At 34.6% G+C, this 26,900-nt stretch overlaps 5 protein-coding genes across 5 annotated transcripts; 3 read left to right on the top strand and 2 right to left on the bottom strand.

The window, feature by feature from the left end:
* Window positions 1-148: 148 nt before the first annotated feature.
* Window positions 149-2,481, top strand: LOC123922253 (protein MAIN-LIKE 1-like). Its single transcript, XM_045974987.1, has 3 exons — window positions 149-760; window positions 866-1,582; window positions 1,684-2,481. The coding sequence occupies exons 1-3, from the start codon at window positions 293-295 to the stop codon at window positions 2,479-2,481; spliced, it is 1,983 nt and encodes a 660-aa protein (XP_045830943.1). The 5' UTR covers window positions 149-292.
* Window positions 2,482-2,569: 88 nt separating this feature from the next.
* On the bottom strand, window positions 2,570-3,633 carry LOC123922252 (protein FAR1-RELATED SEQUENCE 5-like). The gene is made up of 2 exons (XM_045974986.1): window positions 2,720-3,633; window positions 2,570-2,639 (listed from the first exon to the last, which is right to left on the bottom strand). The coding sequence occupies exons 1-2, from the start codon at window positions 3,631-3,633 to the stop codon at window positions 2,570-2,572; spliced, it is 984 nt and encodes a 327-aa protein (XP_045830942.1).
* A 5,035-nt stretch (window positions 3,634-8,668) lies between these two features.
* Window positions 8,669-9,607, bottom strand: LOC123882100 (FCS-Like Zinc finger 15-like). Its single transcript, XM_045930898.1, has 2 exons — window positions 9,281-9,607; window positions 8,669-9,054 (listed from the first exon to the last, which is right to left on the bottom strand). The coding sequence occupies exons 1-2, from the start codon at window positions 9,538-9,540 to the stop codon at window positions 8,952-8,954; spliced, it is 363 nt and encodes a 120-aa protein (XP_045786854.1). The 5' UTR covers window positions 9,541-9,607; the 3' UTR covers window positions 8,669-8,951.
* Window positions 9,608-14,180: 4,573 nt separating this feature from the next.
* On the top strand, window positions 14,181-18,662 carry LOC123882099 (lipoamide acyltransferase component of branched-chain alpha-keto acid dehydrogenase complex, mitochondrial). The gene is made up of 8 exons (XM_045930897.1): window positions 14,181-14,638; window positions 14,751-14,894; window positions 14,993-15,118; window positions 15,982-16,421; window positions 16,930-17,177; window positions 17,695-17,783; window positions 17,903-18,130; window positions 18,324-18,662. The coding sequence occupies exons 1-8, from the start codon at window positions 14,468-14,470 to the stop codon at window positions 18,435-18,437; spliced, it is 1,560 nt and encodes a 519-aa protein (XP_045786853.1). The 5' UTR covers window positions 14,181-14,467; the 3' UTR covers window positions 18,438-18,662.
* Window positions 18,663-18,793: 131 nt separating this feature from the next.
* On the top strand, window positions 18,794-20,005 carry LOC123922251 (heat shock 70 kDa protein 18-like). Its single transcript, XM_045974985.1, has 2 exons — window positions 18,794-19,258; window positions 19,566-20,005. The coding sequence occupies exons 1-2, from the start codon at window positions 19,045-19,047 to the stop codon at window positions 20,003-20,005; spliced, it is 654 nt and encodes a 217-aa protein (XP_045830941.1). The 5' UTR covers window positions 18,794-19,044.
* The last annotated feature ends 6,895 nt before the right edge of the window (window positions 20,006-26,900 follow it).

Here is a 26,900-nt window from a genome sequence, read left to right as displayed (position 1 = left end):
TTCTATCTCAAAATTCTATGTTTGAATTGTTGATTAATGGTTAGTTGTTAGTTTAGTTAGATGTTAACATGAATGCATGTGATATTAGGTTTAATTTGTGTATGCAATTAGATGGTATTATGGTGTACACTAAGTGTTTGACAAAATGTGTAAGTAAAATTCAATATGCTTCCATATGAATAATGTTAACCATAGGTGTTAGGATTAAATGTTGATTGAATTATAGTTTGAATTTATCATAGTTTATAAGATTGTATTGAGTGTGAAGATATTTTTCCATGTTAGGATAAATATGGAAGAAAATGTTGGGAGAGGTAGACATGGCAAGCCAAGCAATGCAAATGCTTCCGCTCGTAGAGAGCTTGCTGCAAATCGCCCTGCCAAACGAGGTCGTAGTAAGCAGCAAGGACCAATTCCGGCGCGAGGGACACATGATGCTGAGGCGGGTGGTTCGCGTACGCGTACACGGTCACGTTTAGGCCAAGCACAAAATGCTGCTGAGGATGATGATTTTGACGCGGATCAATTTCTAAATCAGGATGCCGAGTATGGCGAACCTGAAGAACCGCAACCTGATGAACCGCAAATTGAAGAACCGCAACAACCACCACGACGGAGACCGCAACAGCGACCACGGCAACCACGACGAGATGCAGCAAATGAGGGTTATGGAGGAGGACCAAGTGATATGTCATTATTAACACAATACGGAAATCATAGGGCGGTTCCGATATGGGATGCAGAACCAGATGATCACGAGGTACCGTTAAGTGTATTAATTGTTTTATTAAATGTATTAATTGTTTTAAATACTGTGATTATGTTAATTAAGTTTTCAATGTTTTGTGTTGTTGGAATTTTTCAGGTTTTAAAGAGGACTCTGCGTTGCCAAGCTAGCGGGAAAAAGGTTATGGACATCGTCAAACCGCCTCGTAGTGAGAGGTGGTTTTGGGATCCAATAGAAGCATCGGGATTGGAGCCGCTTACCCATGTCAATTTTAGCGTACTTGACTATGGGGTTATATGGGCATTTGTTGAAAGATGGCATCCGGAAACAAGTACTTTCCACCTTCCGTTAGGTGAGCTCGGCATCACATTGGACGATGTACAATGTCTGTTACATCTTCCAATCCAAGGAAAGTTTTTGAACCATACGAAGATGTCAAGGGGAGAAGGGGCTGACATGGTTAGTTCATATCTAGGAGTTGTGCGAGAGGATATTGATAAAGCATTTGCCGAAACCAATGGGGTACATTTGAAGCATACTACCCTGCAAACTCTATACACAACAAACCAGACGTCTGCTGAAAGAGCGATTGCTGAAAATAAGCCGGCGCATGTTGTTAGGCTTTACAGGGAGAGGAGCGTAAGGGCTTTTATGCTACATTTGGTTTGTTGTACCATATTCAGCAACAAGAGCAGTTACTACGCGGATGTTGTGTATTTGCAGTACTTTCAAGATTTGTCATGCGTTCATGAATGGAATTGGGGTGCTGCTGCTCTTGTTCATCTGCAGCATTATTTGGATCACGGGTCTGCGGTTAGCACGACTCAGATGGCTGGCTACATGTCATTTCTTCAGGTAAAAATATATGAGCGTTATATAAGATATTATTTGTATTTGTCTAATTTGTCACATAGACTATGTTTGGCTATAATGAATCTTGTTCGTCATACTTTCAGGGATGGATTATTGCGCACTTTCCGAGACTTAGTGTGTGGGTGGAGGCTCCTAGATATACAGCGAACATGCCACTAAATTCAAAGGTTGTTCCTGGGCAAGGACATAAGGATGCAGCTGGATATAGAAGCAGTTTGGACAATATTCAAACTTACGATTGCGTGTTCAGCCCGTATGATGCCCACCGACAAGTGCGACCTTTGATAAATGCATGTTGGTTTTCTGGATGGTTAAGGTGTGGTAAATTGAAAGCCAAGCATTTGCCGGAACGTGTGCTAAGACAATTTCAACATGTGCAAGGCATTCCAAGAAATCCGAGTATGTCTGCAACGCCGGGGATGAACTTGTGTGAGATAGATCGTGTGTTTACGGAAGAATTGGAGCTGAGGATGATAGATGAAGAGATGAGGGGTCGGCCTGTTACAAGCCCGTGGGACACTGAACCCGGATATATGTCATGGTTTTATAGAGTGTCGCATCCAGTTATGCGACCCGTAGAAACTCCTGAATCACCACCAAGGCCACCTAATTTAGAGGTGTTAATAGAGGCGGCGGAAGCAAGAAATGACCCTAATCTAATGCAAGTTTGCCGGAGTGTCAAGGTTGAGGTCGAAAGGGCAGTTCGCGATGGTAAGGCGGTTGAAGGAACTCCAATTCATGGTACTTTGCAGCGGATTCTGAATTTGCTTAATCCGATACTTGCTTATAGGCGAATTAAGCGGGGGAAGGGGACACGCTACCACACTCGGGGGGTAGACTTTGTTTGTTTTTGTAACTTTAATGTTGACGTGGTTGTTTAACACATCATTAAAAGCATCGGTGATTTGATCCCACACATCAGTCTGCTTCTCATTCTCTCCATTCTTGATTTTCACAATTTCCTTCATCTTAGAGCTCACGTTCTTTTTTACATGGAAACGACAAACCATTGCAGCCGATGTTGGAAATACCTCGGAAACTGCATTCATCAGAGCCAAATCCCTATCGGTGACAATCACCTTCGGTCTAACATCCTCATTCCTTAAGAGACTGACACACTGCTCTAGAGCCCAAGTGAAGTTGTCTTCTCTTTCATTGGTAAGCCAAGCAAATCCAACATTGAAAGATCTCCCAGTTGATGTGAATCCGACAATCTCAAATAACGGCATTTTGTATTTGTTTGTTTTGTATGTCGAATCCATCAAAAGCACAGTAGGAAAAGAATTGAACAAACTTATAGATTTAGGATGTGCAAAGAAAATGTCTTGAACGTGTTCGGATCCGTCTGCAACAACCGTCCTATGTTTGAAAAAATACCCGGTCTCGACAAGTCTTTTGGAGAGGTGTTGCATTTCAGTCATTGATGCCCTCATTTTAAGTTTTAATCGATGACTTAAATTGTAGAGTTGCTTTGCCGTTGTCTTGTTGTTTGGATCCCTATCTTTCAATGTGGACATTATATTCTTAGGCGGAACCAAATTCCTTGACATTTCCTCCATACATTGCCTTTCTTCCGGTTTGAGACGACCGACAATGAGATGGCCTTCAACTGCCTTGTCCAACTCGTGGTTATGTTTGCCATTTACAACGGTCAAATGCCATGTTTTATCGGCATGACAATAACCACGGAGTCGAAATGGACAGCCGCATTTCCTCGTGCCGGTTTGATCAGATTTTAGCTTCTTATTTGTTGACACGTACCGGCCTCCCCGCTCGCAATCCAACCTGAAATATTGCTTCCTCTTATCGCTGCCGTTGTAGGATTTGCCAATTACAATTGCAAACTTTAGCTTTAAGGCAATCTCCCGAGCCCATCTAATCAACTCATCTCGGTCAGGGGTTGCCATTTCAGTGTAAAAATGATCTGATGTATCAATCTCATATGCAACAGGTCTAGATGGAGGTTTATCAGGCGGAACCTCAACAATTCCCGGGGCACAGATAGCTAGCACAAGCTCTCGTTTGCCCGCCATAACTACATAATATAAGAGGGATAAACACATAATTAGCCACATATAATACTTAATACATATAAAATTGGTAGCACATTCTATAATCCATAACAGCTAAGGCAATGCAAGCAAAACAGACAGTCAAGGCAAGTAATTTTACATTGCAAAAATTAAAGTTCCAGTAATTTCGGTTAGTATCAACCGAATGAATCCTTCGGTTAGGCTTGGCAAGCAAACACGTTTAAACCAACACAAAACCAAAAGTTCCAGTCATTTCGATTCGTATTAACCGAAGGATTCCTTCGATTTCTATAAATCGAACGATTTTGTGTCAGAAACCTACCAACCTAGCATATATGACAGTTGAAAATAAAAGAAATTAAACGGAAGATTACCTTAATATTGTGCTTCAAATCGCCTTCCAACCCTTAGCAAACGTTCCAAACTTGATTTTAAGCAGCGATTTGACTGAAAAACGAATTGGATTTTGGGATCCTTTTGGTAGTGTGGGGATGAAGTATTGAAAGTGATGAAGAATGTGAGAGGTTGCTTTCTATATAAACATACTTCGATTCGTAAAACTCGAAGGACAAAGCGAGTGGTTTTTAAAAACCGAAGTTTTTATTTTTTCGATTCGTAAAACCCGAATTTGCTAACCAAAAAATTGGTCATTTTCGAAGGGCAAACTGGGATTTAAGGGGGGTATAAAAGAAACGTGGGGGGTGGGGAGAGAAAATATCAAGTTATACCTTTTCCTACCATGAGCGGCCACCTACTCTACCTTTGGACGGCTTTGAAGGCCATTCAAAAACTCGTGTTTCTTTCCACCTTATCTAACTATGTTTTCTATATGAAAATGAGATCTTGATTTTGAATTTCAATTATGTATTTATATCTTTACTAAAATTTAATTATTTGTTGAACCTTCTTTTTCTTCTCTAATTCTACCTAGCTAGTCTAGTCCTGTCTAATATTGTATGACAAAATACTTTATTTCAAATGTAACATCTCCCTTTCAAATACCCTACCCTTTTATCTTAGAACCGAGAGTTAGACATAACTCAATACTAACAAAATCGAATTGTAAGGTAAAGATCGACTCTTACTTACAAATCTATGTTCAGGTCAATTCATATCCGATATGAGATTTCTTAACATCAAATGACCAATATGGATCATCTCCTTGTTGGGACACGAGGGGGCAGCCGGGGATCATCCACATTGGGGTTAAGAACAACTCAACAAGTGAGTTGAACACCACACTTTAACCCAAAACCTTAAGGTGTCAGGTTTATTGATCCTCTCACTTATAAAGTGTTCAACCTCCACTTTTCTAAGCAATGTGAGACTTAACTCACACTTGCCACAACAATTCCCCCTTCCTACTAGCGCCACTTGTTGGGAGTGCGGGGGAGCTTGAGAGAAACAATGGGGCCAATGCTCGAGGACAACGAGAGATACGTCACATCTCCACCCAAAACCTTATGACATTAGGTTAATTGGTCACATATCTTATAAATTTATATATTCGATGTGAGACTTAACCACTCACACTTGAAACCCAACACTCATCTCTTTTCTTTTTCTCTTTCACAAAAAGGCAAACCACGATGGAGAAAGAAAGTAGAGAGAGAATGATGCCTCTCGCTCTCATTATTTTTGTTGGAGAAAGATAAACACATGAGAAGACATCCAACAATAAATATGATGTGCCAAAATATCTCAAGATGCAACAGGTTTTCTCCAACAATAGAGTGGAGGTATCAAAACAACAAGAATGGAAACGGAAGTGATAGCACAAAATAGTAATCGAGAGTTTATTGATAAACTCATAAGTTGACTGTGATACAGTATATGATCAAATATGATAATAAAAATGATGGAGCTATAATATTGGGCGAAAACCAAACCCACGTAGTACTCCCTCCGTCTCTTATTATAAACACCTCTTGGTGTTTTTCACGCATATTAAGAAAAGTTGGTAGTGTAATTAATGTATACTTTTTAGATGTTACAATTACTAAATTGTCCTTGGTGAAAAGATGTATTTGTAGTTGACTTTTCGGTTTTCAACGTAAAGTAGGGTTATGTCTGGAAAAATAATAATAAATGTGTTTAGGAAATTGAAAATGAGCTTATATTTAGGGACAAATTTTATGTTTGAAAAAATGCTTATAATTAAGGACGGAACGAGTAACTCTTGAGGCATGTAGTGGATTTTAAGGGAAACAGATATCTTGAAGTTTATTTTGACACAGTTTCCACGCGGTTTTGCATTACAGCCATCTGATCAAAAACGTGTGGTAGAGATTGTTTCATGTGATTTATTAATTGCGTTGATCTAGACCGTTCGATCTATACTCAACGGTCCAGATTTAAAACTGTGTGAAAATTTTGTGAAAAATTACCGCAGGAAATCTGCATCCGATTTTAAGATAAGACTTGAACAAACTTGGTGAAAGCAGCTCAAAATCATTATTTTTGGCTTTCCTAAGATAATATAAGCAAAAATTTTGCAAAGCCAATCGTGTGGGAGGCGCAAATGGGAAGATTTATACTCTTTTCTTCTTCTTGTTTTTTTTTGACTAAAGGGAAGATTTATACTTAAATCACACTTTTTGGTCCAATAATATGGGATTTGGGTTTTTTACGTTTAATGCTCTAAATTCTTCTACACGTAGTAAAAAAATTATTATAAAAGAGAAAATGTTACAGTATAAACATATTTATGTACTATATTATAAAGATGAAAGTACCCTTAAATTTTTTCTAAATGCTGAAAATATAGAAAAATTCAACTTTAGATAATCCAATTCCAATCATATGCGCACTAGAAGTTCTCTCCTATTATTATTACAAGCTGATATCACACATTTCTATACAAGGGATGCAAAACAAGGTAATGAGTGACTTCAAATTTTGAAATAATACTCAAAACACAAACATAATTCATTGGACTGATATTATGTTTTATTTACATTAACTAGAAAAGTAATTTTTTTTATAAATAAATATTAGTAGTATATTAGTTATTTGTCAATTATGTTTTCCTTCATCACAGTTCCGATTCCAATCCTTTATTTAACATTTCAAAGTCAAACTATTTAGTTCAAATAAGTTAAACTATCCAACCCAAACTATTTATTTAACATTTCAAACTCTTTAACGTTTAGTTCAAGTAAGTTGAACTATCCAACTCAGACTATACATTTTATTTGAATATATTTTATTACTTTTTCTATTGAAATATACACTCTTTTTAGTCTAAGAATATATACTAATTAAAGAATATTATTTAACCTATTTAATATTTTTGAGTGTCGTAATAATATTTAAATTAAAAATCCTCTTCATATAGTATTCTACCTGAACAATTATTATTTTTCAAAGCATGAAATTCTGTTAGAATTTACTAATATTTTGAATCATAAAAAATATGAAAATTTTCCCTTATGTCTGAGTTGGGATGCATGAAGTATCTCTCAAACAGAATCAATCACAGTTTTATTATTAATTGAAACATGTCAGACAAACTTCACTACAAATTATAATATTCTTTCCTAAGCTTTCCCTAAAAAATAGTTTCAAGATTTGCTCAGGCTCACAAAATGTGATCCAAATGTCATGAAAATGTTCTATTAACACAATTTGTAGTTCTTTATATATCTAGCTAATGGACAACCGACCATAGCATTGCCAACTTGCTTTTCAGGGATTAATTAGTATTGAAGCCAACTAATACATACATTAACGTAAACTAAATTCTATTGCCAATTGGAACTATTTTATGATATCTAGAACATCAAATTAACATGTACATGCATGTTACTAAACACTAAACCAGTAAAATATGCACATATAGTTTGATTTGTAGACATTTATATGCTCCTGATGATCAGGTGTACCCTTGTGAAATATAAATATCAAATGTGTACTACTTGGCCAAATTGTAAATATTTTAGTATTGTATATACCCTGCATGCAAAAACTTGTGATCAGTTGTTGTGTGTGGATTATTGTCATTTTGGTTCAAAACAAACACCTCTATCAAGTCCTATAACTTCAAAGAATCGTACAACATCTACCAGGGGCACAAATTAACTTCTCAATCCTAATTATCTTCGGATATATACGGTAAATTGTCGACGTAGATAATTCTAAAAAAATTTAAAGTTAATAAACATTATTCGTAAAACTATCAGAATTATTCATATCAGCAGATGTACCGACACATATATCTAAATAAGATACCTATCATAGAATTTCCTAAATAAAAATTGACAAAATAAATCACATTTCAAGTTTCAATTCAACTGAATTAACAACCACACCACAAAGAGTTCAATTCTATAATGTACAAGTGAACCAAATCTTTACTATACACAAATATGTTTCCATAATTTGATTAATTAATAAATCTTACCATTAGATCAAATGTGATATATTGTGACTTATTGGGCTACTTCTAATGTGCACAAGTAGCACAAATTGTGCACCATGCACAAGTTGCTGGTATTATTATAACGAATACGAATTTTACAAAATCCACCGTTGGATTAAAAGTTTATATTATATAGATCGTCCATAATTTTTTTTAAAAAAATTGAAAATTATTTGATATGTTATTGTGACCCATCAAAATTAACGGTTTATGAATTTTAATTGAATACCGTTAATTTTGATGAGTCTCAATAACATATCAAATAATTTTTAATTTTTTTTTTAAAATTTATGGATGATCTATATTATATAAACTTTCAATCCAACGGTAGATTTTATAAAATTCGTATTCGTTATAATAATATTCAAAACTTGTGCACCATGGAAGACTTAGTGAAGTCTTCCATGTTAGCCAAAGCCGACTTATTGATATGACCGTAGAAAACATACTTGTATATGATACTATAATTTACTCGTGCATATTAAACAAAGTCTACCATATATACCATAAATATCCTCAATATTTCACAGTAAAAAAAAAAAAAACTTAAAATAAAAATGGCAAGTATTTCTCTATGATATGGGCAATAAAGTAAAAGCATAAATACACTAAAAAGAAAGTTAAAGCATTTTGTACCAAAAGAAAAAAAGTGAAAGCATAGTAAGAACCACCACAACCATAAAGAATGCCCCTCATATTACTGGATGGACCCAAAATAATTAAATTGTGAAAGGACATTTTGGCTTCATACTAGGAAGCAAAATAAAGGACAAAGGGTCCTTAGGTCATTACAAAACTTAAACCATGGGTGAAAAACTGGATTACCAATACCATCCCTAAAAAAATTCCCTCCACCCCATTTCTAGTGTCACTCTTCAAAAAAAAAAAAAAAAACCCTCTAATCCAATTCCAAAGAACATTTCTTCTTCTCAATAGCCTCTTCCTCGTCCCTTAAAATATGCTTGCACCTACAATCCACACTACAAAATGCTCTGTCCCCTCTGTAATAAATAATATTCATATAGTAAATAAATATAAATAAATGTGTCAACATGACAAAAAAAAAAATAATAATAATAATACAAAATTCAAGTAACATATTAATTTTTTTTTTTGGGTACATAGTAACATATTAATATTAAAAGATCTGGTTTATTATGCATTATAAGATCTAAACTATATGAGATAAAATAAAAAAGTGAAAATATTTTGGTTCTAAGAACTTACTTGTACATGTAGATATCTTTCTCAGGTAAGAGCTTGTTGTTGCATAGAAAACAATGGTCAAGAAAAGTAGATTTCTGAAAAGGAAAATGGTGAGAAGAAGGATAAGAAAGTGAAGAATTTTTGTTGTTGTTGTTGTTGATAGTGGTAAGCATATTCATAGTGGTTTTGTTAATAACTTGATGAGTGTTTTTCTTGTTGATGTTGATGCTACTATTTTTCTTTGGTTCAGCTTCTTCTAACACAACACCAAGACCAACCATATTTCATTCTATGATTATATTTTTGTATTGTGGTGTCACTATTAAATTGTTCACTAAGTTGGTGGTAGTGAATGAAAAAATGGTAATAACATAACATAAATAGGAAAAAAAAAAAGAAGAAGGAGAAGATGGAATAGTACGAAAAGAGAGTATAGTGGGGCCCACTACAGCTATGTAGCAGTAACAAAGGACGAAGATTTGACTGTTTTTGCTAATTTACTGCCACGTACACACTTATTATTTGTTTTATGAATTTTTTTTAGGGTTGGAAAATAGAAGTATTTTGTCGTGTAGTGGGAATTGATGTGGTTTTGGTTTGGTGTGGCAGTTATTTATTTGGCTTTGGTACTGTGATATATTTATCCATCTACCGATCTCTATCATGGTTAAAAAGAATGAATGAGTAGTGCCCAGTCGCATTTAACTTTTGTGTGAGCTTTTAATTAGGTGAAAGGAAACAATGCATAGTGACTGAGTTTTTTGGACTATGTGAGTGGTAGAAAGAACCATGTTAATATGAGTCTAATATTTTATTTAGTCTTTAATATTGACTAGAGATAATAGTAACAACAGTTGTACCAAAAAAAAAAAAGTAACAACAGTTACTACAATGGTAAAACACTTTAGGTTTGTCCTTTTCCCAACATACACTTTTCATAAAATAAAACCAACCAACCAACCAAGCAGCATACCCTATCATCTTTCAAGCGGGTGCTTGCAGGTCATGGTCATGGACTGATTGTTGGAAAGAATCGGTCTAAAGTTATTTTGCACATGCGTCCAATAATAAACTGACATATCATGTATGTTCATTAAAAACACATGATGTGTCACATTCATTAAATGACGTGACAACGCTTCATTGGATGTATGTGTAAAAATAATTTACACCGACAATACACAACAATTAAACTCTTGGTGGAAAATGGTGACTAGGCCAACTTGCTTCGAGTCGTCCAATTAAAATAAGCAAACCACAATCCACATGGAATTTGAACCCCAACCGTGCATATAAAATGTGATGTCGGTTGAAATTTACTATTTAAATTTCGGATCCAAGTCTGCAAACATGCATCCTTCTTTTATTTCCTTTAAGTTTATAGCCATAATTTTAATTTTATACAAAGAGGGCCAAAGTCTTCATCCAAATTTCATCCAAAGCCATAAGACATATAAGTATACATTTCACCTCTATTTTAAATCTAACATTCATCTTATTCACAGTCAATGTGCGACTTAATCACTCATACTTGAAACCCAACACACGTTTCTAGTGTCACACCTCCCCGCTAAATTATTTTATCACTCCTTTTGGATTTTAAAATCTGGAAGGCAAACAATTAATATATATTTTTTGGTTTACCAAGGAAAACAATTAATTTTACACATCCAAATTTTAGAATTTGAATGTTCCTATATATGGTTTGAACTTTGAACCCCTTTTGTTCCAAAATAAAATTTAAGGATTTTTTTTCTCATATGAATGTGTAAAAAATTCACCGTTAGGCATTAATAACTGCTTATGTTATTGCTTCTTGTAGATTGAGAAGCTATGACTGAAGGAATAGCTAGTGAAAGAGGCGGCATGGATTAAAGCGGTCAATTTGAGAGCTATTGCTCCCATAATGATCAAAGATACAGTAAATCTTATTGAAGATGAATATTTGGATATGATTCTAAATTTCGGATTTAGAATCAAATTCTTCATACTAAAAATTAGGATATGTAAAAATTTAAAATTTCATTTTTCCACAAGAGGATTCAAACTATTTATAAGGGGTATTCAGATTCTAAAATCTGAATCTGAATGTGTAAAATGTGTAATAATAATTAGGGACGGGGACGTGAAAACTGTGGGGTGCGAAAAGAAAGAAGCTATACACTAGTCGGTAGATACGTTGTTTCACAATAACCATATGGCCCATACAAATGCAGCCCAACCCAATATACAGTGGATATGACAAAATTGATTGATTTGAGTTTTCAATATGATTTTAAAATGCGGATGAGATTTTTTATGAGCACAATAAATATTTGCAAGTGAATTAGTTAATGGTTGCACTATTAGACCTCTCTTGACTACTCACTACATAGTCTTGACAAATCTCTTATGCTTCTATATGACACTTCTAACGTGTTTAAGAGACTTGTTTGGCCTAAGACAGATTAATGTTATGTGTGTATTGAGAAGAACATCAACATGACACAACTTTCCTTAAAGCTTTGCAAAAACAAAGTAACTTCTCTTTTGTCTTAAAGTCCAAGTTGAGGAAGGTAAATTTTGTTATAGATGTGTAATCTAAAAAGTATAAATTGTTACTTATCTTTTACCTTTCTTTTATTAGCCTTGCATGTTCCCAAGTGTTGCTTATAATTACTAAACAACATTTTCAGCCTTGCAACATGTATGGACTTATGGTTGATTTGATTTTTTTTTTTCCATGTAGGATACAATGAGGCTTAAATTTGTGTTCAATTTGAATTGAAAATGGATGTTTTCTCTTCCCACCCCGTGAATCTTTTATCTCCCCTGAATTTCTAATTTTGCCTTTGAAAAAACTTCGGTTTGTAGAAACCGAATTTTTTTTTTGCCTTGAAAACAAATTTCGGTTTCTAAAAACCGAAATTTACTCTGAATTTGCACTAGAAAAAATTTGGTTTCTACAAACCGAATTTTTCTGCAAGGGTAAAATTGGAATATTGAGGGTATAAAAGATTCATGGAGGTGGGAAGAGAAAACATCTTTAAAATTAGAGCTGTCAAAATGGGTCGGGCTATTGGGCCGGCCTATTAGGCCTATCGGGCCAGATCTTATCAGGCCAGACTTTAGCGGGCCGGGCCTTATCGGGCCAGACCTTATCGGGCCAGGCTTTTTCATGGGCCGTCATGGGCCGGCCCACGGGCTTCTGGGCCGGCCCCTTAAAAAATTTAAAAAATATTTTAAAAAATTCTATAATTTTTTTATTGTTATATTTTGATCCTATTTTTACGCATAAATTATATATAATCTTTTTTTATTAGTTTTGTCGTTTTATTATTTTTTTTAAAACAAATTATCGTTTTATTGTTATTATTTGTGTTTTGTTCCTATCTATAATCTGTTTTATTCATATTTCTAAGCATATCATGTTTTTATTGTATTTATCTTATATTCTTTCTATATTTTTTTGTTGTGAAATTACAATGAAGGATATAAAACTTGGAATATAGTTAAAACTACTAAGGATAAATTAGTAACTTTGGTAGTAATTAATTTGATTATATTAGAAGTAGATATAAAATACTGAGATACGAGGTGGAAATCTATACCTATGTATAAAGAGGATACAAAAAAATTTGGTGTGAACTTTTCATAATAACAACAATACCCTTAATTTTTTTTTTGGCCAGCAAAAAACTTTTATTAACAAACTCACCATAACATAAGACGCGTCTTTTTTTTTAGCTGTAAAAATCTTTTATTAACAAACTCACCAAAACATAAGGCAAAATAGAAAATGTGGATCACACAAACTGACACTGGCCGCTAATAATAATAATAATAATATGACAAAAAACTTTTTGGATTATGATGAGATTATTTGTTAGAGATTTGTTTGTTTGTTTGATGAGGATAAAGAGGATGATATTATTGTTTGGGAGATTATGTGAGAAAATATAGGGATATTTAGATATAAAATAAATTTAGTACTAGAATCTGTTTTTTTTTTCAAAAAAAAAAACTGAAAATTAGTGGGCCGGTCCATCGGACCATATAGGCTTTTACTTATTGGGCCGGGCTAGTCGGGCTGGGCCACGAAGTTAACGGGCCAGGCCGGGCCAGCCCCTTTATATGAACGGGCCCCCTCGGGCCGGGTCGGGCTGGACCGGGCCGACCCCTTTGACAGCTCTATTTAAAATGGTCAAATTTGGTTTGATGAGATTTTTATGATGTTTGCTTTTTTATAGTAGAAGTAATTTTAGTTCAAAAACCAATTCTATATCAAAGCAATTATGTTTAATTTTTTTTTTTTTTTGTACTAGTTCGTCTAAAAAATGTCACGTTAATTGAATAGTTATAGTTCAATAAACTATAAGCGCTATTGAACTTACTAAACCTACACAAATTCTTGATTCAAAAAAAAAAAAAACCTACACAAATTCTTCATACTAAAAATATTGACTAAACAGGCTGATTTAATTCGCAAAAAATGTCTCACGTTGATGCTTAAATATAATCTACATAATTTTTAAAAATAAAAATATTGTGAGTGTTATCGTCATAAGTAAAATATAATTAAAAATTATTCTCAAACTTAAATTCTTTTTAACAATTCACCATAACAAAAACGGCAAATTCTATGGTGCACAAGTCTCTCAAGTTGTGCATCATTCACAAGTCACCGAAAACACTATAACGAATACGAATTTTACAAAATCCACCGTTGAATTGAAAATTTATATTGTATAGATCATCCATAAATATTTTTATAAAAATTGAAAATCATTTGATTTGTTATTGAGCCTAATGTATTTAAATCGTCTTTTGCTGCTCTATCTATTTGTTTAATTAATTCAAATAACTCATGAAAGTCATGATCCCATCCAAACAGGATAACTTATGTGTTTAATATTTTAATCGGTCCTTATCTTTACATCCCATGATGACCCATATCAAAGTTTCAACAAACAGACAAACACTTCATTATCACTATCCTCCAGTCAGCAACTTGTCAGCATGCAATGTATTGTACTCTGCTCACTCCAAATCCAAACCAAACCAAACCCAAAAAACAAAACACCTCTCAGTTTCACTTCCAAACGTCTCTTCTCATTTTCAAACTCCCTGTTTTTTTCACCCTCACAAACATCATTAACACAATCAAACATACACACAACCTTAAAATAAAACAAAAATCCCTTTTTGTCTCACTTCATCGTTTCAAAGATGCTGAGTACCCGAATTTGCCAGAGAAGAGCTTTGATCTATACCCGGAGATTGTTCCATCTTTCTGCTTCTGAGAGTTTCTCTTCTGGGTTCTCCTCCTCCTCTTACCATTCCTCTGTTTCACGGTCTTTTGACTCTTTTCTGTTACCTAAAGCTAATTCTCACATAGATGTGAGTTTTTTTTTTCTTCTTCCCTTTTCTTAATCAGTAACATGCATGATTATTATTAACAAGTTTGATGAATTTCAATATGGCACTTATTTATTGAGTTTCTGTTTTGTAGTTCAATTTTAAGCATGTTAAAGGATATTGTTTTTCTGCTCAATCTGTGTTGGATATTCCTGTTGGGAACATAGTTGAAGTTCCTTTGGCACAGACTGGTGAAGGTATTGCTGAATGCGAACTTCTCAAATGGTATGTCCAAGAGGTAAGTGTAGTACTGATTTGAATTTTGATGTATGCAATTTTCAATGAAATTTTATTGGTATTTATGATTATGAATGGTTTATTGTGTCATATTGGTAGGGTGATTATGTTGAAGACTTCCAACCACTATGTGAAGTTCAAAGTGATAAAGCTACTATAGAAATTACGAGTCGGTATAAAGGAAAAGTTTCTAGTATTCTTCATGGTCCTGGTGACATTGTAAAGGTCAGATATTAAATTTCACTCTGTTGGTATAATTCAGTAGGATGATGTTTATAGTTTCAATTTAGAAATTGTTAGGGTACATTGGTGTGGGAGGGGTTGGGAGAAGTTGATTGAAACATATCTCATTTGAGATTAGACTTTAGTTCAATGTTGTATTTTTAAGTTGATTGATAGATACTGTTTGAGAGAATTGGAAGCAAGTGAACCAATGAAACAAGTGAAAAACAGAAAGAAAGTCGGCTGCATTTCATTCACCAAGCCTGCTTTTTATGATTACATAAGAGCATTACATAGGAAGGTGATACATGTTCTGACCTCAAGTCGGCTGCATCGCTTTTCTGATGTATTGTCGGCTTTGGGTTTTATTTGAGTTCTCACGGTTTTGTCATTAGGTAAAAGGTGCCCCAGTGAGTTGAAGAGAGTCAGTGTTTATAAACTATTATTAGTCTCGATTCCTAAGCAATGCGAGACTTTTTGGTGTATTGGAAAAATATGGTAATAATACATAAATATATATGGGGCCTTTCCACGGCCTATTTTTAGTGATTGACGTCTTAAAGCCTGTTAACTGTGGAAGATATACTTTAATAACCTATATCTTGCATTAGTGTTTTGGTTATTTGATGTTAGGCTACACTCTACAGATAATGATAGGTCTGTTCATTAAGAGGCTTAGTTAATTAGTTAGGTTGCGATGGTTAGAAGAAATAAATACGACATGTTGCCCATAAATAGGAATAAGGGCTGACAGGGAGTCATTTGGTGAGAATTATATCCAGGGATTTGTGCATCGTTTTTGTTCATTAACAACTATACATTATTGCTATCGGATATATCTGAGCTTCGCTTGGGTAAAATTTCAGGTTGGAGCAACCCTTGTAAAGATATTAATTGATGAGTCTGCTTGTCCTTCAATGGATTTTGGTGTTTCAGAAAATGCTAAGTCACCTGATTCTGACCAGATATTTGTTAATGAGTCAGCATCTACAGCAAGTTTTGACGATTCAGTAAACATAAAGCAGCTAGATTCTGATATTGGAAAGGGTAAACAAGCCGGAGTTCTATCAACACCTGCTGTAAGGAGTCTAGCAAAGGAGCATGGTATAGATATAAATGAAGTATGTGGAACTGGAAAAGATGGAAGGGTTTTAAAAGAAGATGTGCTCAATTTTGCCATCAACAAAGGAATCACTAAAACTCCATCTGCTGCTTCTGGAGAACAGGTTCATCGAGCAGAAGAATACAGTTATGATGCAAAAAATAAATATGATAGGCCTTCTGAAGACACGATACTTCCTCTTAGGTAAAATAATGCAAACATGGATTTGAACCCTTTTGGTGGCCAGGATAAGAGAAACAATATACGATAAGCTATCATATCATGTCTCAATCTAGTTTGGATGAGCCAACAGTATGATAAGCTAATCTTTTCACCATATTCTATCTTGCATCTCTAGTTAAAATCTTATACTAGAGGATAGGATAAAAAAATTTCTTTATCTGGTGCACATGAAACATGTGATATGAATAAGACCATATTATGCCCATATATTATCCTTATACAACTCTCTTGTTATATACGTCACTATCCTTTCCTGACCACCAAACGGGTTCTTTACTATTTCTTATGAGAAGCGGATGGATATTTGTTAGTCATTTATGATTTATGTTAGTTTTTATAAAACCGTGATGAGCTAGAGTGTTGCAATAGTATGAAAGTGTTTTCCTTTACTCTAAGTTGTAGAATTTGAATTATCAAGAACTTGGTCATGAGAAAGTTAATTATATTTTGTTTTCTTTTCTTTTTGTAGGGGATTCCAAAGAGCGATGGTAAAATCAATGTCTCTGGCTGCCAAAGTCCCGCATTTTCATTATGTAGACGAGATAAACTGTGATGCCCTAGTGGAGCTCAAAACATCTTTTCAAAAGAATAATCCTTATCCAGATGTCAAGCACACTTTCCTTCCAATATTAATCAAATCTCTATCAATGGCCCTCATCAAGTACCCCTCTGTGAACAGTTGCTTCAAAGAGGATGCATTTGAAGTCGTCCTCAAAGGTTTGGTTCTTATATATAATTGGATGAATGATTCATAAACTTTTTTCCCCTTCCTTGAAGGTTGATTGCTTTGAAATTTTGAAGAGCGAATGTAAGGTTTTTTTCTTAGTCAAAACATGTATTCAAGAAAAGATAAAATATGATTTAAATATCATGGTGAGGTTAAACTGGTTGCACTCATTAGCCTATTGTCTCTTTGGTCCGTGTCGTGCATGCAAAATAACCTTCAACTTGAACTACAGTGTTAGTATGTATATAGATTTCTGCCACATAAAAACTTGAGTCTTTGAGAAGATTTTTTCAGTGTCTTAATCATGGGTGGTTCACAAGGATAATAGTTGCACAGTTTCTTAGCACAATATATATTTATGTTGTTCTCATGCTACGAGTGGGCTTAAAAAGGTCGTTGATGTTGGACCTTTTTCTAATCGGTGATCATTCAATTCTAGAATCGTGACTGTTAATTTGATGTCTTGGTGTCTTACCATATTTGACACAATAGGTTAATTTGATACAGGTTCGCACAACATTGGAATTGCCATGGCGACACCACATGGTCTAGTTGTGCCGAATATAAAAAATGTTCAGAATCTTTCCATATTAGAGGTTAGTTTACAATCATATTATTGTTAAAATAATGCACATATGAAAATGATATGTCTTAACATTTTTCATAGACATATAGAGATTGTTCTTATCAATTTAATTTTCTTTGTTCATAAAAGATAACCAAAGAGCTAGCAAGGTTGCAACAATTGGCTTCAGATAACAAGTTAAGTTCTGAGGATATATGTGCCGGGACAATCACTTTGAGTAACATTGGAGCAATTGGTGGAAAGTTTGGTTCCCCGCTTCTTAATCTGCCTGAAGTCTCTATTATTGCCCTCGGTCGAATTCAGAAAGTTCCACAGTTTACTGATGATGGAAATGTGTATCCTGCATCACTCATGACTGTAAGTCTTGCATATTCACATTCATCAACTAGATGTATGAACAAGTCAAAACCACATTTTGAAAGATACTACAATAATCTTCAATGATTATATTTATAGTTCATGACTTAGCAATTAGCATGTCCACTTTATAGATGAATGTTGTTTAGAACATGAAGCAACTGCATTACCTGAATTTTTTTTCTGCTTCCAGGTTAATATCGGTGCGGATCACAGAGTCTTGGATGGAGCAACCGTTGCAAGATTTTGTAACGAATGGAAAAAATTAATTGAAAATCCGGAGTTACTCATGTTGCATTTGAGATGAAATTTGATGATGAGGCAATTGCTGTAATTGTAATTTTCATGGTTAATCTTTATATTGACCATAATAATTAAAATGCCATTTATATCCTTTTTTTTTTCTTTCTTTGGTCAACGTAAACTTAATAGCCCACTTGTACTGCATGCCCAACTGTAATATGATTAGTATATGATTAATGAAGGCATTATTTCATAGGAACCATCCCCTTCCTTCAATTATTGGGAGGAACCATTCTTCCCACCTTCACAGCACGATCCATGCTGCTGAGTACTGAGTACTGACTTGAAACTCCAACTCACCAAAATTAAGAAGAAAAAAAAAGAGGAAATATAATTGAAGTCATGTTAAACTAAACCATTTTAGATAGTTGACCATAAAAATAATTTTTTTATTTAGATACTTAGTTTACAGCATAATATAATTAGAACCAAATTTCAACTATGTAACGTGATCATGCTGGAAAACCGTGTTTCAATTAGAATTTTATAATATAACTAGTAATCTATTGATTCTTGTAGTTCAACTTGAAACAAGCTACGAGTAGCAGATTTCATTATTTGATCACAATAACCATTCCCTTGGTCTTCTCTTTCTTCGTTCTCAGACATTGATGGCTGGAAAAGGAGAGGCCCCTGCTGTTGGAATCGACCTCGGCACCACCTACTCCTGCATTGGAGTGTGGCAGCACGACCGTGTCAAAATCATCCCGAATGAACAAGGCAACCGGACCACCCCCTCTTATGTCGCTTTCACAGATTCTGAGCGCTTGATCGGCGGGGCAGCCAAGAGCCAGGTCACCAGGAACCCCACCAACACTATCTTCGGTAGCCTTATTTGGCGTTTGTTTTAAATTTCACATATGTCCAAATTTCATAGACTTGTATATCATAATCTGTTATTTACAATTTTTACTATAGTACTTGCATTGTTTCTAAAATACTGATTCTATTCAACTTTTGTTTAGCTTCATTATTATTTTGGTTGTTTTGTTTATCGGGAAATTCATTTTCCTCCGAATCTGTGTTTTATGAATATATATGGAGTTACTTTTTGTCTTGATTTCAATAGAACATGATATGTTTTATTGAGGTAGTTTGCTTATTGGTTAATTGAACTAATTTGTGGTTGTAGATGTGAAGCGTCTGATTGGAAGGAGATTCTCTGATGCTTCCGTTCAAAGTGACATGAAGCTATGGCCATTCAAGGTCATTTCTGGTCCTGCTGACAAGCCCATGATTGTTGTTAACTACAAGAATGAGGAGAAGCAGTTTGCTGCTGAGGAGATTTCCTCCATGGTCCTATGGAAGATGCGTAAGATATCTGAGGCTTATCTTGGTTCCAACGTGAAGAATGTCGTTCTTACCGTCCCAGCATACTTCAATAACTCCCAGCGCCAGGCCACGAAGGATGCTGGACTCATTGCGGGCCTTAATGTCGTGCGTATCATCAATGAACCCACTGCTGCTGCCCTTGCCTATGGCCTTGACAAGAAAGCCACCGATGATAGTAATGAAGTAACAATGTTTGTCACAAGAAAGGGGGGTTTGAATTGTGACCCTTTAAAAATTTAACTGCAAAAACGATTCAAGCACAATAACACACTATGATAGTAAATGGTTAGATTAACTGGAGAACGTTCTCCTCAAATGTAAGTGCAATATAGTGATTTGTGTGAGTTAGTGTTTGCACAAATAAAAGAGTAAGGGAAGAGAAGATCACACAAAGAATTTATCCTGGTTCACCCCTTAATAGTATGGGCTACTCCAGTCCCCACTTGCGTGAGATTATCCACTATAATCTAGACCAAGATTACAGAAAAACTTCCCTTTGATCTAAGCCCAGATCAAAGACCCTTTATGATCTTAAACCAAGATCACAAAGTATCCAGCTATAACCAGCTGCTCTACCTCAATCAATTATACCCAATTGACTTGAGAGAATCCTAAGTTTATCAATGATTTCTTTGGATCTAAGCTTATACACCTAACCGGATGTGAAGCTTACAAATTGATACACTCAAAGTACTCTACAAATATATGATCCTAGATTTCTAAAGAGCTTTAGAGTAAGAGTGAAAAGGAGAGCTTTTTTTGAATGTATTAGATTGCTTTGTGTGCTTGAAGTTCTTGCTCTTCCAATTAAACCAACATGCTATTTATAGATGGAGATGCTCCTTTGTTGCTTGGACATCACACATATCCGTTGTGAGTGAAGAAATAGCCGTTGAGAGACAAATGAATAGTGAGATAAGTACTCTTTTATGGGAGAATGTAGCCACCCATGTCATAAGCTTGTACTTGGGATCAGATATGAACCTTCATTGCAAGCTGTATGTACTTGTTGCTGAGTTCTCATTGGTCTAGATTAACTTCTTTAATGATGTTCTTGGAGAACATAAAGCCTTGTTGCAAGATGTGAAGTTATTATTCCTTAAAGAAGCTTATTCGAGTAAGCTCAAGAACCAAAATCAATTCCTTGCCTTAAATGACTTATTTGCACTGTTATGATCCTTTAATAAGTCCAACTTAAAAAGTTCTTTCTTGTCTTGTACCAGTTGACTTGAATAAGTGCTTATGCTTTAGAACACACAAGTCTGGAGACCAATCTGAGATCATTCTTCTACTGCAGATTTGTCTAAAACTTGTTTGATTCTTTTCTTATGAGTGAAACAAGGTTAATTTAATCCATTGCATCTGTTCTTAAATTAAATCACTCAAGAGCACTTGTTAGATCACAAAATGATCAGAATCAAATTAAAATTTAATTAAGGGTTGTTATCTTTAAAACATCAAAATAGGATTTTGTCTCAACAATCTCCCCCTTTTTGATGATGACAAAACCTTTAATTAATTTTTGATTGTGATTCTGATTAAACCATATTCAGTAATAATACTTGTGATTTAATCATATAAAGCTCCCCCTCAATTTTAGCATTCTTTATCAATTTATAAAATATGCAAATGCAAATTGAGTAAAAATATGTAAAGACATAAATTTGAATCAAACATAACATTCATTAATCAAACTCATAATCAGAGAATATGACATTGTTCAGGTACATGATTAATGATCAAAACAAAGTGATTCAAAACATAAAAGTAATTTTAAAACATAATCTAATTCTTAGAATTCAAACAACATACAATTAGAAGTTGAAACCAAAACAACTTCCAACTATATCTACAAATTCTAAGACTGATAATACATAATTTGAAACAAGCATAACAATTCAAAAGAGTCTAAAAACTTCACAATCTCCCCCTAATTACTACAGAGTTCATTCTCCCCCTTTTGTCAACAGCAAAAAGAGGTGGGAGGCTTTAGAAAACGCTTCTAAGGATCAGCTGGTGGAGAGTTATCAGGGCTGGAATCCTGGTCAAGTTCTGGAAAATCAGGAACTTGTGGAGGAGGATTGAATGGAGGTGGATTGATACGCATTGCTGGGCAAAATTCTTCTGTGAGCCAAGTTCTGAAGAGTTGGTGTTCATGGATGGTGTAGTTCATCAGAGTGTTGTTGATTTTGATGGCTTGGAAGATCTTAGTCATATCTTTTTCAACTTTTGATTTTTTGGAAGACTTGTTAGTGAAGGAATGAATGTTGGCAGAACTTTGATATGCAGCGGAATCATGTGGGATATTTGTGCAAAAAGAGCTAAGTGAAGCAAAATTTGGAGGAAAAGAAGGTAGTGATGGTCCAGCATCAGTAAACACAGGTTGATGCATCTGAGCATACTCAGGAGGGGTTTGAATGAAATTTCTCAGAAAATCTGAAGTGGTGGTGTTGAAAGAGGTTTGAGGTGATGTCATCAAAGGTGAGAAAATTGATGTATTCACTGGATTGTTTGAAAAACCATCAGTTAAGACAGTGGTGAATTGATTTTCAGAGTTATGTCCTAAGTTATCAAATTCTAAGGATACAAAGGGATTAAACTGAATGGAGGTGGTTTTCTCACTTACACTTTCCTTGCTTTTTTCACTGGCTGACACAGGGAGAACGGTCTCTGGATGGTCTTCCTGTTGTGTAGTCATGACTTCAGCTAGAAGGTCCAGATTGTTGTCCTTTTCAAATTCTTCTCTTTTCCTTTTCTGGCCTTGTTCACTAATGGTGTGGTCTTCAATATCTCCTATGAACTTCATTCTTCCAATATTCTTTAGAGAGAATGTGGTAGATGAATTCTTTCCTTCTTCTCCTTCAAAGCTTACTTTGAACTTGTTGAAGACTCTTGTTAGAAACATACCATAAGGAAGAGTGACTTTTCTGGATTCATTTTCAATGACAGAAACCATATGTTTGAGCATGACATAGGGTAGGTTGAGAGGAATTTTGTTGAACATATGATACATTATCAACATATCATTGTCAGTGACTTTATCCTTGCTACCTTTTCTGGGAAAGATGGCATGAAGACACATGTTGTGAAACATTTTGAACACAAGTTTAAGTTTGGAAGAGGATGGATTTTTGAGAGAGGTTCCGGGTTCATAGATTTCAGACATGAATGTTTCCTTGTTCACTCCTGCCATGGAGAACCAGCTTTCTCCATACAGTTTGTGACCAGATGAGGGTACATCTAAGAGATCACTGAGGAGTTGTTCAGTGACCTTGAATTTGATTCCTTTGAGTTCAGAGGCAATGTAGGTTTGTTCAGAGGAAATAACAGCATTGAAGTAAAAAGCTGATATAAGGTTAGGATAATGAGTTTCTCTAATGTTGAACAAGTTTGTCCATCCAAGAGGGTTGGTATATTGAGTTAGGTCATGATCTGTGTTGATAAGATCATCAAAGTTATACACTCTACCAGGAAGAACAGGTTTTTTCTTTGAAAAGATTTCGAAGCTTTGTTGACAATCCTCATGAATAAGAGGAGCAGGTTTTTTGAGTTTTCTAATCATGATATCTTCTTCAGAAGATTCAGATTTTGAGGGTTTGGAGTGGTGTTTGGACGATGAAGGTCTTTTTGAGTAGGTTTTAATTTCAGGAACGGATTTGGCTTTTGGAGAGCCTGAGTGTGTATTTTCTGAATCATCATCAGAGAGAGAATACACAGTTTTATCTATTGCTGGTCTTCTCCCAGCACCTGAGGCTAATCTACTTGATTTTCTGACTTTTGAAACATCAAGTGATTTGGATTTTTTGGTTTTGTTCGAAGTTGAAGTCTTTTTAGAGATAGGGTTAGTTTTGATTTTTGGAGTGGTGGTTTTGATTTCAGCAGCGGTTTGAGAACATTGAATGGGTTCAATGACGGTTTTACAAGTGATTGGAATGGCTCCAATTAAAACTTCAGAGATTTGAACCATTGATGGTGGTGGTGATGCAGGTGTGGTTTCTAAAGTGGGTTGGTTTGTTTGAGGAGTATTTGAGGGATTTGATTGAACTTCAATCTCATTTTCACGATTTGAAAGGGATTTAGACGAGGTAGAGGAAGATGATTTGGTACCTGACTTTTGAGAAGAGGATGAACAACTTTCCATTTTGTTCTTGTTGGCTGGTCTCTTCAATCGAGCCATTGAAATCAAATTGATTTTGGGAAGATGAACAGTGAGGGTTTGATGAATAGTGGAGAAGAGATGAGGATTACGGAAGTGATGATGAAAGAGTGTAGAGTTTGTTTGGATTAAATAAACCACTAATGAAAGAGTGTCTAGAGAATAGGAAAGGATTTGATAGATAGGTTAGGTGTAGCTTAGTACAATTATGAATAGTTGTAAATTGTACTTAGGAAAACTAAAAGGAGAGAGAGAGAGAGTTAAGGCGTGAGAAAGAGAGAGACAAATGTCATGGGAAGAGTAAAAGATTTAAAAGTAATAATTAATTGGAGAAATAAACACTTAAGAGTTTTCAGACATGGCTTATATCATTTTTAAGACATGATCTTTTTCGTTCTGGGAAAGAATGTTCTCCTGACGTTCTCCAGGAAGAGGAATTTTGTTCAACAATGTTCAGCTGGAATTTTTATAATTCTTAAATTTTCTTTAATAAAATTAAAACGATCTTCAACTAGAGGTTTTGTAAAAATATCAGCTAGTTGAGACTCAGTGTCAACAAATATTAATTCAATATCCTTTTTGCAAACATGATCACGTATGAAATGATGTTTAATTTCAATATGTTTAGATCTAGAATGCTGAATGGGATTCTTTGATAAATTAATGGCACTAGTATTATCACACAGAATTTTAATATTTGTGTACCTTAGAGAAAAGTCCTCAAGCTGGTTTTTGATCCATATCACTTGTGAACAACAATTTGCAGCTGATACATATTCTGCTTCAGTTGTTGAGAGTGCTATGGTGTTTTGCTTTCTACAGCACCAACTTACAAGAGCTTCACCAAGAAATTGACAAGCACCACTTGTGCTTTTTCTTTCAAGCTTGTCACCAGCATAGTCAGCATCACAATAGGCTTTTAGGTCAAAATGAGATCCCTTTTTATACCATAGACCAACATCTGGTGTTCCCACCAAATATCTAAAAATCCTTTTGACTGCTGTAAGATGAGATTCTTTTGGAGATGTTTGAAATCTTGCACAAAGACCAACTGAGAATACAATGTCTGGTCTACTTGCAGTTAAATATAGAAGTGATCCAATCATTCCTCTATATTCCTTCTCAGACACAGTTTTACCATTTTCATCTTTATCTAAATTTGTTGATGGATGCATTGGAGTAGTCATGATCTTTGCTTCATTCATGTTGTATTTTTTGAGAAGATCTTTGATGTATTTTTCTTGACTAATGAAAATTCCATCATCTTGTTGCTTGATTTGCAAGCCAAGAAAGAATCTGAGCTCTCCCATCATGCTCATCTCAAATTCACTTTGCATAAGGTTTGAAAAATCCTCGCACATTTTTTCATTAGTAGCACCAAATATAATATCATCAACATATACTTGTACAATTAACAAATCATTTTCATTTGTTTTTCTAAAGAGTGTTGTATCAATTTTTCCTCTAGAAAAACCATTTTCAATTAGAAAAGAGCTTAGTCTATCATACCATGCTCTTGGTGCTTGTTTAAGTCCATATAGAGCTTTGGTAAGTTTATAAACATGATTAGGTTTTTGCTCATCTTTAAAACCAGGAGGTTGATGGACATAAACCTCTTCATTTAAAAATCCATTTAGAAAAGCACTTTTTACGTCCATTTGAAAAAGTTTAAAACATTTATGAGATGCATATGCAAGTAAGATTCTTATTGCTTCTAACCTTGCTACTGGTGCAAATGTTTCATCATAGTCTATACCTTCTTGTTGATTGTAACCTTGAGCAACAAGTCTTGCTTTGTTGCGAATTACCTTACCATTTTCATCCATTTTGTTTCTGAAGACCCATCTAGTTCCAATGATAGAATGGTCTAAAGGATCTGGTACTAGCTTCCAAACTTCATTTTTCTCAAATTGTGAAAGTTCTTCTTTCATAGCAATTATCCATGATTCATCAGTGATTGCTTCTTCTATGGATTTTGGCTCAATTTGAGAGATCATAGCTAGATTGTTCTCATCAACTTGAAATGATCTTCTGGTTCTTACACCTTCTGCAGTGTCACCTATTATTTGTTCTTGAGGGTGATTGCTTACAACCTTCCAAGTTCTAGGAGGTTCTTGTGGTGGTGATTCCTGTTCTATAACTTGTTCTTTTGATGAGTTTTGCTCATCTTCATCATCTATTTCTCTTACACATGATATATCATCAAATTCATCAAATTTTACATGCATGCTTTCTTCTAAGGATTTTGATGTTAGATTATAAACTCTATATGCTTTAGAGGTTAGAGAGTATCCTAAGAAAATTCCTTTATCAGATTTAGAGTCAAATTTTCCTAGATTATCTTTAATATTTAAGATGTAACAATAACACCCAAAAATGTGAAAATAAGAGACATTTGGTTTTTTATCTTTCCAAAGTTCATAAGGTGTTTTGTTTAAAACTTTTCTTATAGACATTCTATTCAAGATATAGCAAGCAGTGTTGATAGCTTCAGCCCAAAAATATTTTTCAACATTGGATTCATCTATCATAGTTCTTGCCATTTCTTGTAAGGTTCTATTTTTCCTTTCAACAACTCCATTTTGTTGAGGAGTTCTTGGACAAGAAAAGTTGTGAGAAATACCATTTTCATTGAAAAATGATTCAAAATAGGAGTTTTCAAATTCTCCACCATGATCACTTCTTATGGAAATGATATTTGAACCTTTTTCATTTTGAACCTTTTTACAAAAGATTTTAAAAGATTCAAAAGATTCATCTTTACTTTTTAAAAACAAAACCCATGTGTATCTAGAGTAGTCATCAACAATAACAAAGCCATAATTTTTACCACCTAGACTAGTAGTTTTGACAGGTCCAAACAAATCTATGTGAAGTAATTCAAGAGGTCTTTTAGTTGAAATAAAGTCTTTAGGTTTAAAGCTACTTTTGGTTTGTTTTCCTTTTGTACAACTTTCACATAATTTATCTTTGTCAAAA

This window comes from Trifolium pratense, linkage group LG4 (genome assembly GCF_020283565.1).
Source record: "Trifolium pratense cultivar HEN17-A07 linkage group LG4, ARS_RC_1.1, whole genome shotgun sequence".
Taxonomy (NCBI): Eukaryota; Viridiplantae; Streptophyta; class Magnoliopsida; order Fabales; family Fabaceae; genus Trifolium; species Trifolium pratense.
The sequence above is the reverse complement of the archived record's forward strand: the minus strand, read 5'-3'. Positions and strand labels throughout refer to the sequence as shown.

Excerpts from the sequence above, each read along its gene's own strand:
- LOC123922253 (XM_045974987.1), top strand. The coding sequence starts at position 293 with ATGGAAGAAAATGTTGGGAGAGGTAGACATGGCAAGCCAAGCAATGCA. Across the intron at positions 761-865 it reads CAGAACCAGATGATCACGAG|GTTTTAAAGAGGACTCTGCG; the intron begins GTACCGTTAAGT and ends GGAATTTTTCAG. Across the intron at positions 1,583-1,683 it reads GCTACATGTCATTTCTTCAG|GGATGGATTATTGCGCACTT; the intron begins GTAAAAATATAT and ends TCATACTTTCAG.
- LOC123922252 (XM_045974986.1), bottom strand. The coding sequence starts at position 3,633 with ATGGCGGGCAAACGAGAGCTTGTGCTAGCTATCTGTGCCCCGGGAATT. Across the intron at positions 2,640-2,719 it reads TTCACTTGGGCTCTAGAGCA|TTTCCGAGGTATTTCCAACA; the intron begins GTGTGTCAGTCT and ends TGATGAATGCAG.
- LOC123882100 (XM_045930898.1), bottom strand. The coding sequence starts at position 9,540 with ATGGTTGGTCTTGGTGTTGTGTTAGAAGAAGCTGAACCAAAGAAAAAT. Across the intron at positions 9,055-9,280 it reads AAAGATATCTACATGTACAA|AGGGGACAGAGCATTTTGTA; the intron begins GTAAGTTCTTAG and ends TATTTATTACAG.
- LOC123882099 (XM_045930897.1), top strand. The coding sequence starts at position 14,468 with ATGCTGAGTACCCGAATTTGCCAGAGAAGAGCTTTGATCTATACCCGG. Across the intron at positions 17,178-17,694 it reads ATTTGAAGTCGTCCTCAAAG|GTTCGCACAACATTGGAATT; the intron begins GTTTGGTTCTTA and ends AATTTGATACAG. Across the intron at positions 18,131-18,323 it reads ATCCTGCATCACTCATGACT|GTTAATATCGGTGCGGATCA; the intron begins GTAAGTCTTGCA and ends TTCTGCTTCCAG.
- LOC123922251 (XM_045974985.1), top strand. The coding sequence starts at position 19,045 with ATGGCTGGAAAAGGAGAGGCCCCTGCTGTTGGAATCGACCTCGGCACC. Across the intron at positions 19,259-19,565 it reads CCCCACCAACACTATCTTCG|ATGTGAAGCGTCTGATTGGA; the intron begins GTAGCCTTATTT and ends TTGTGGTTGTAG.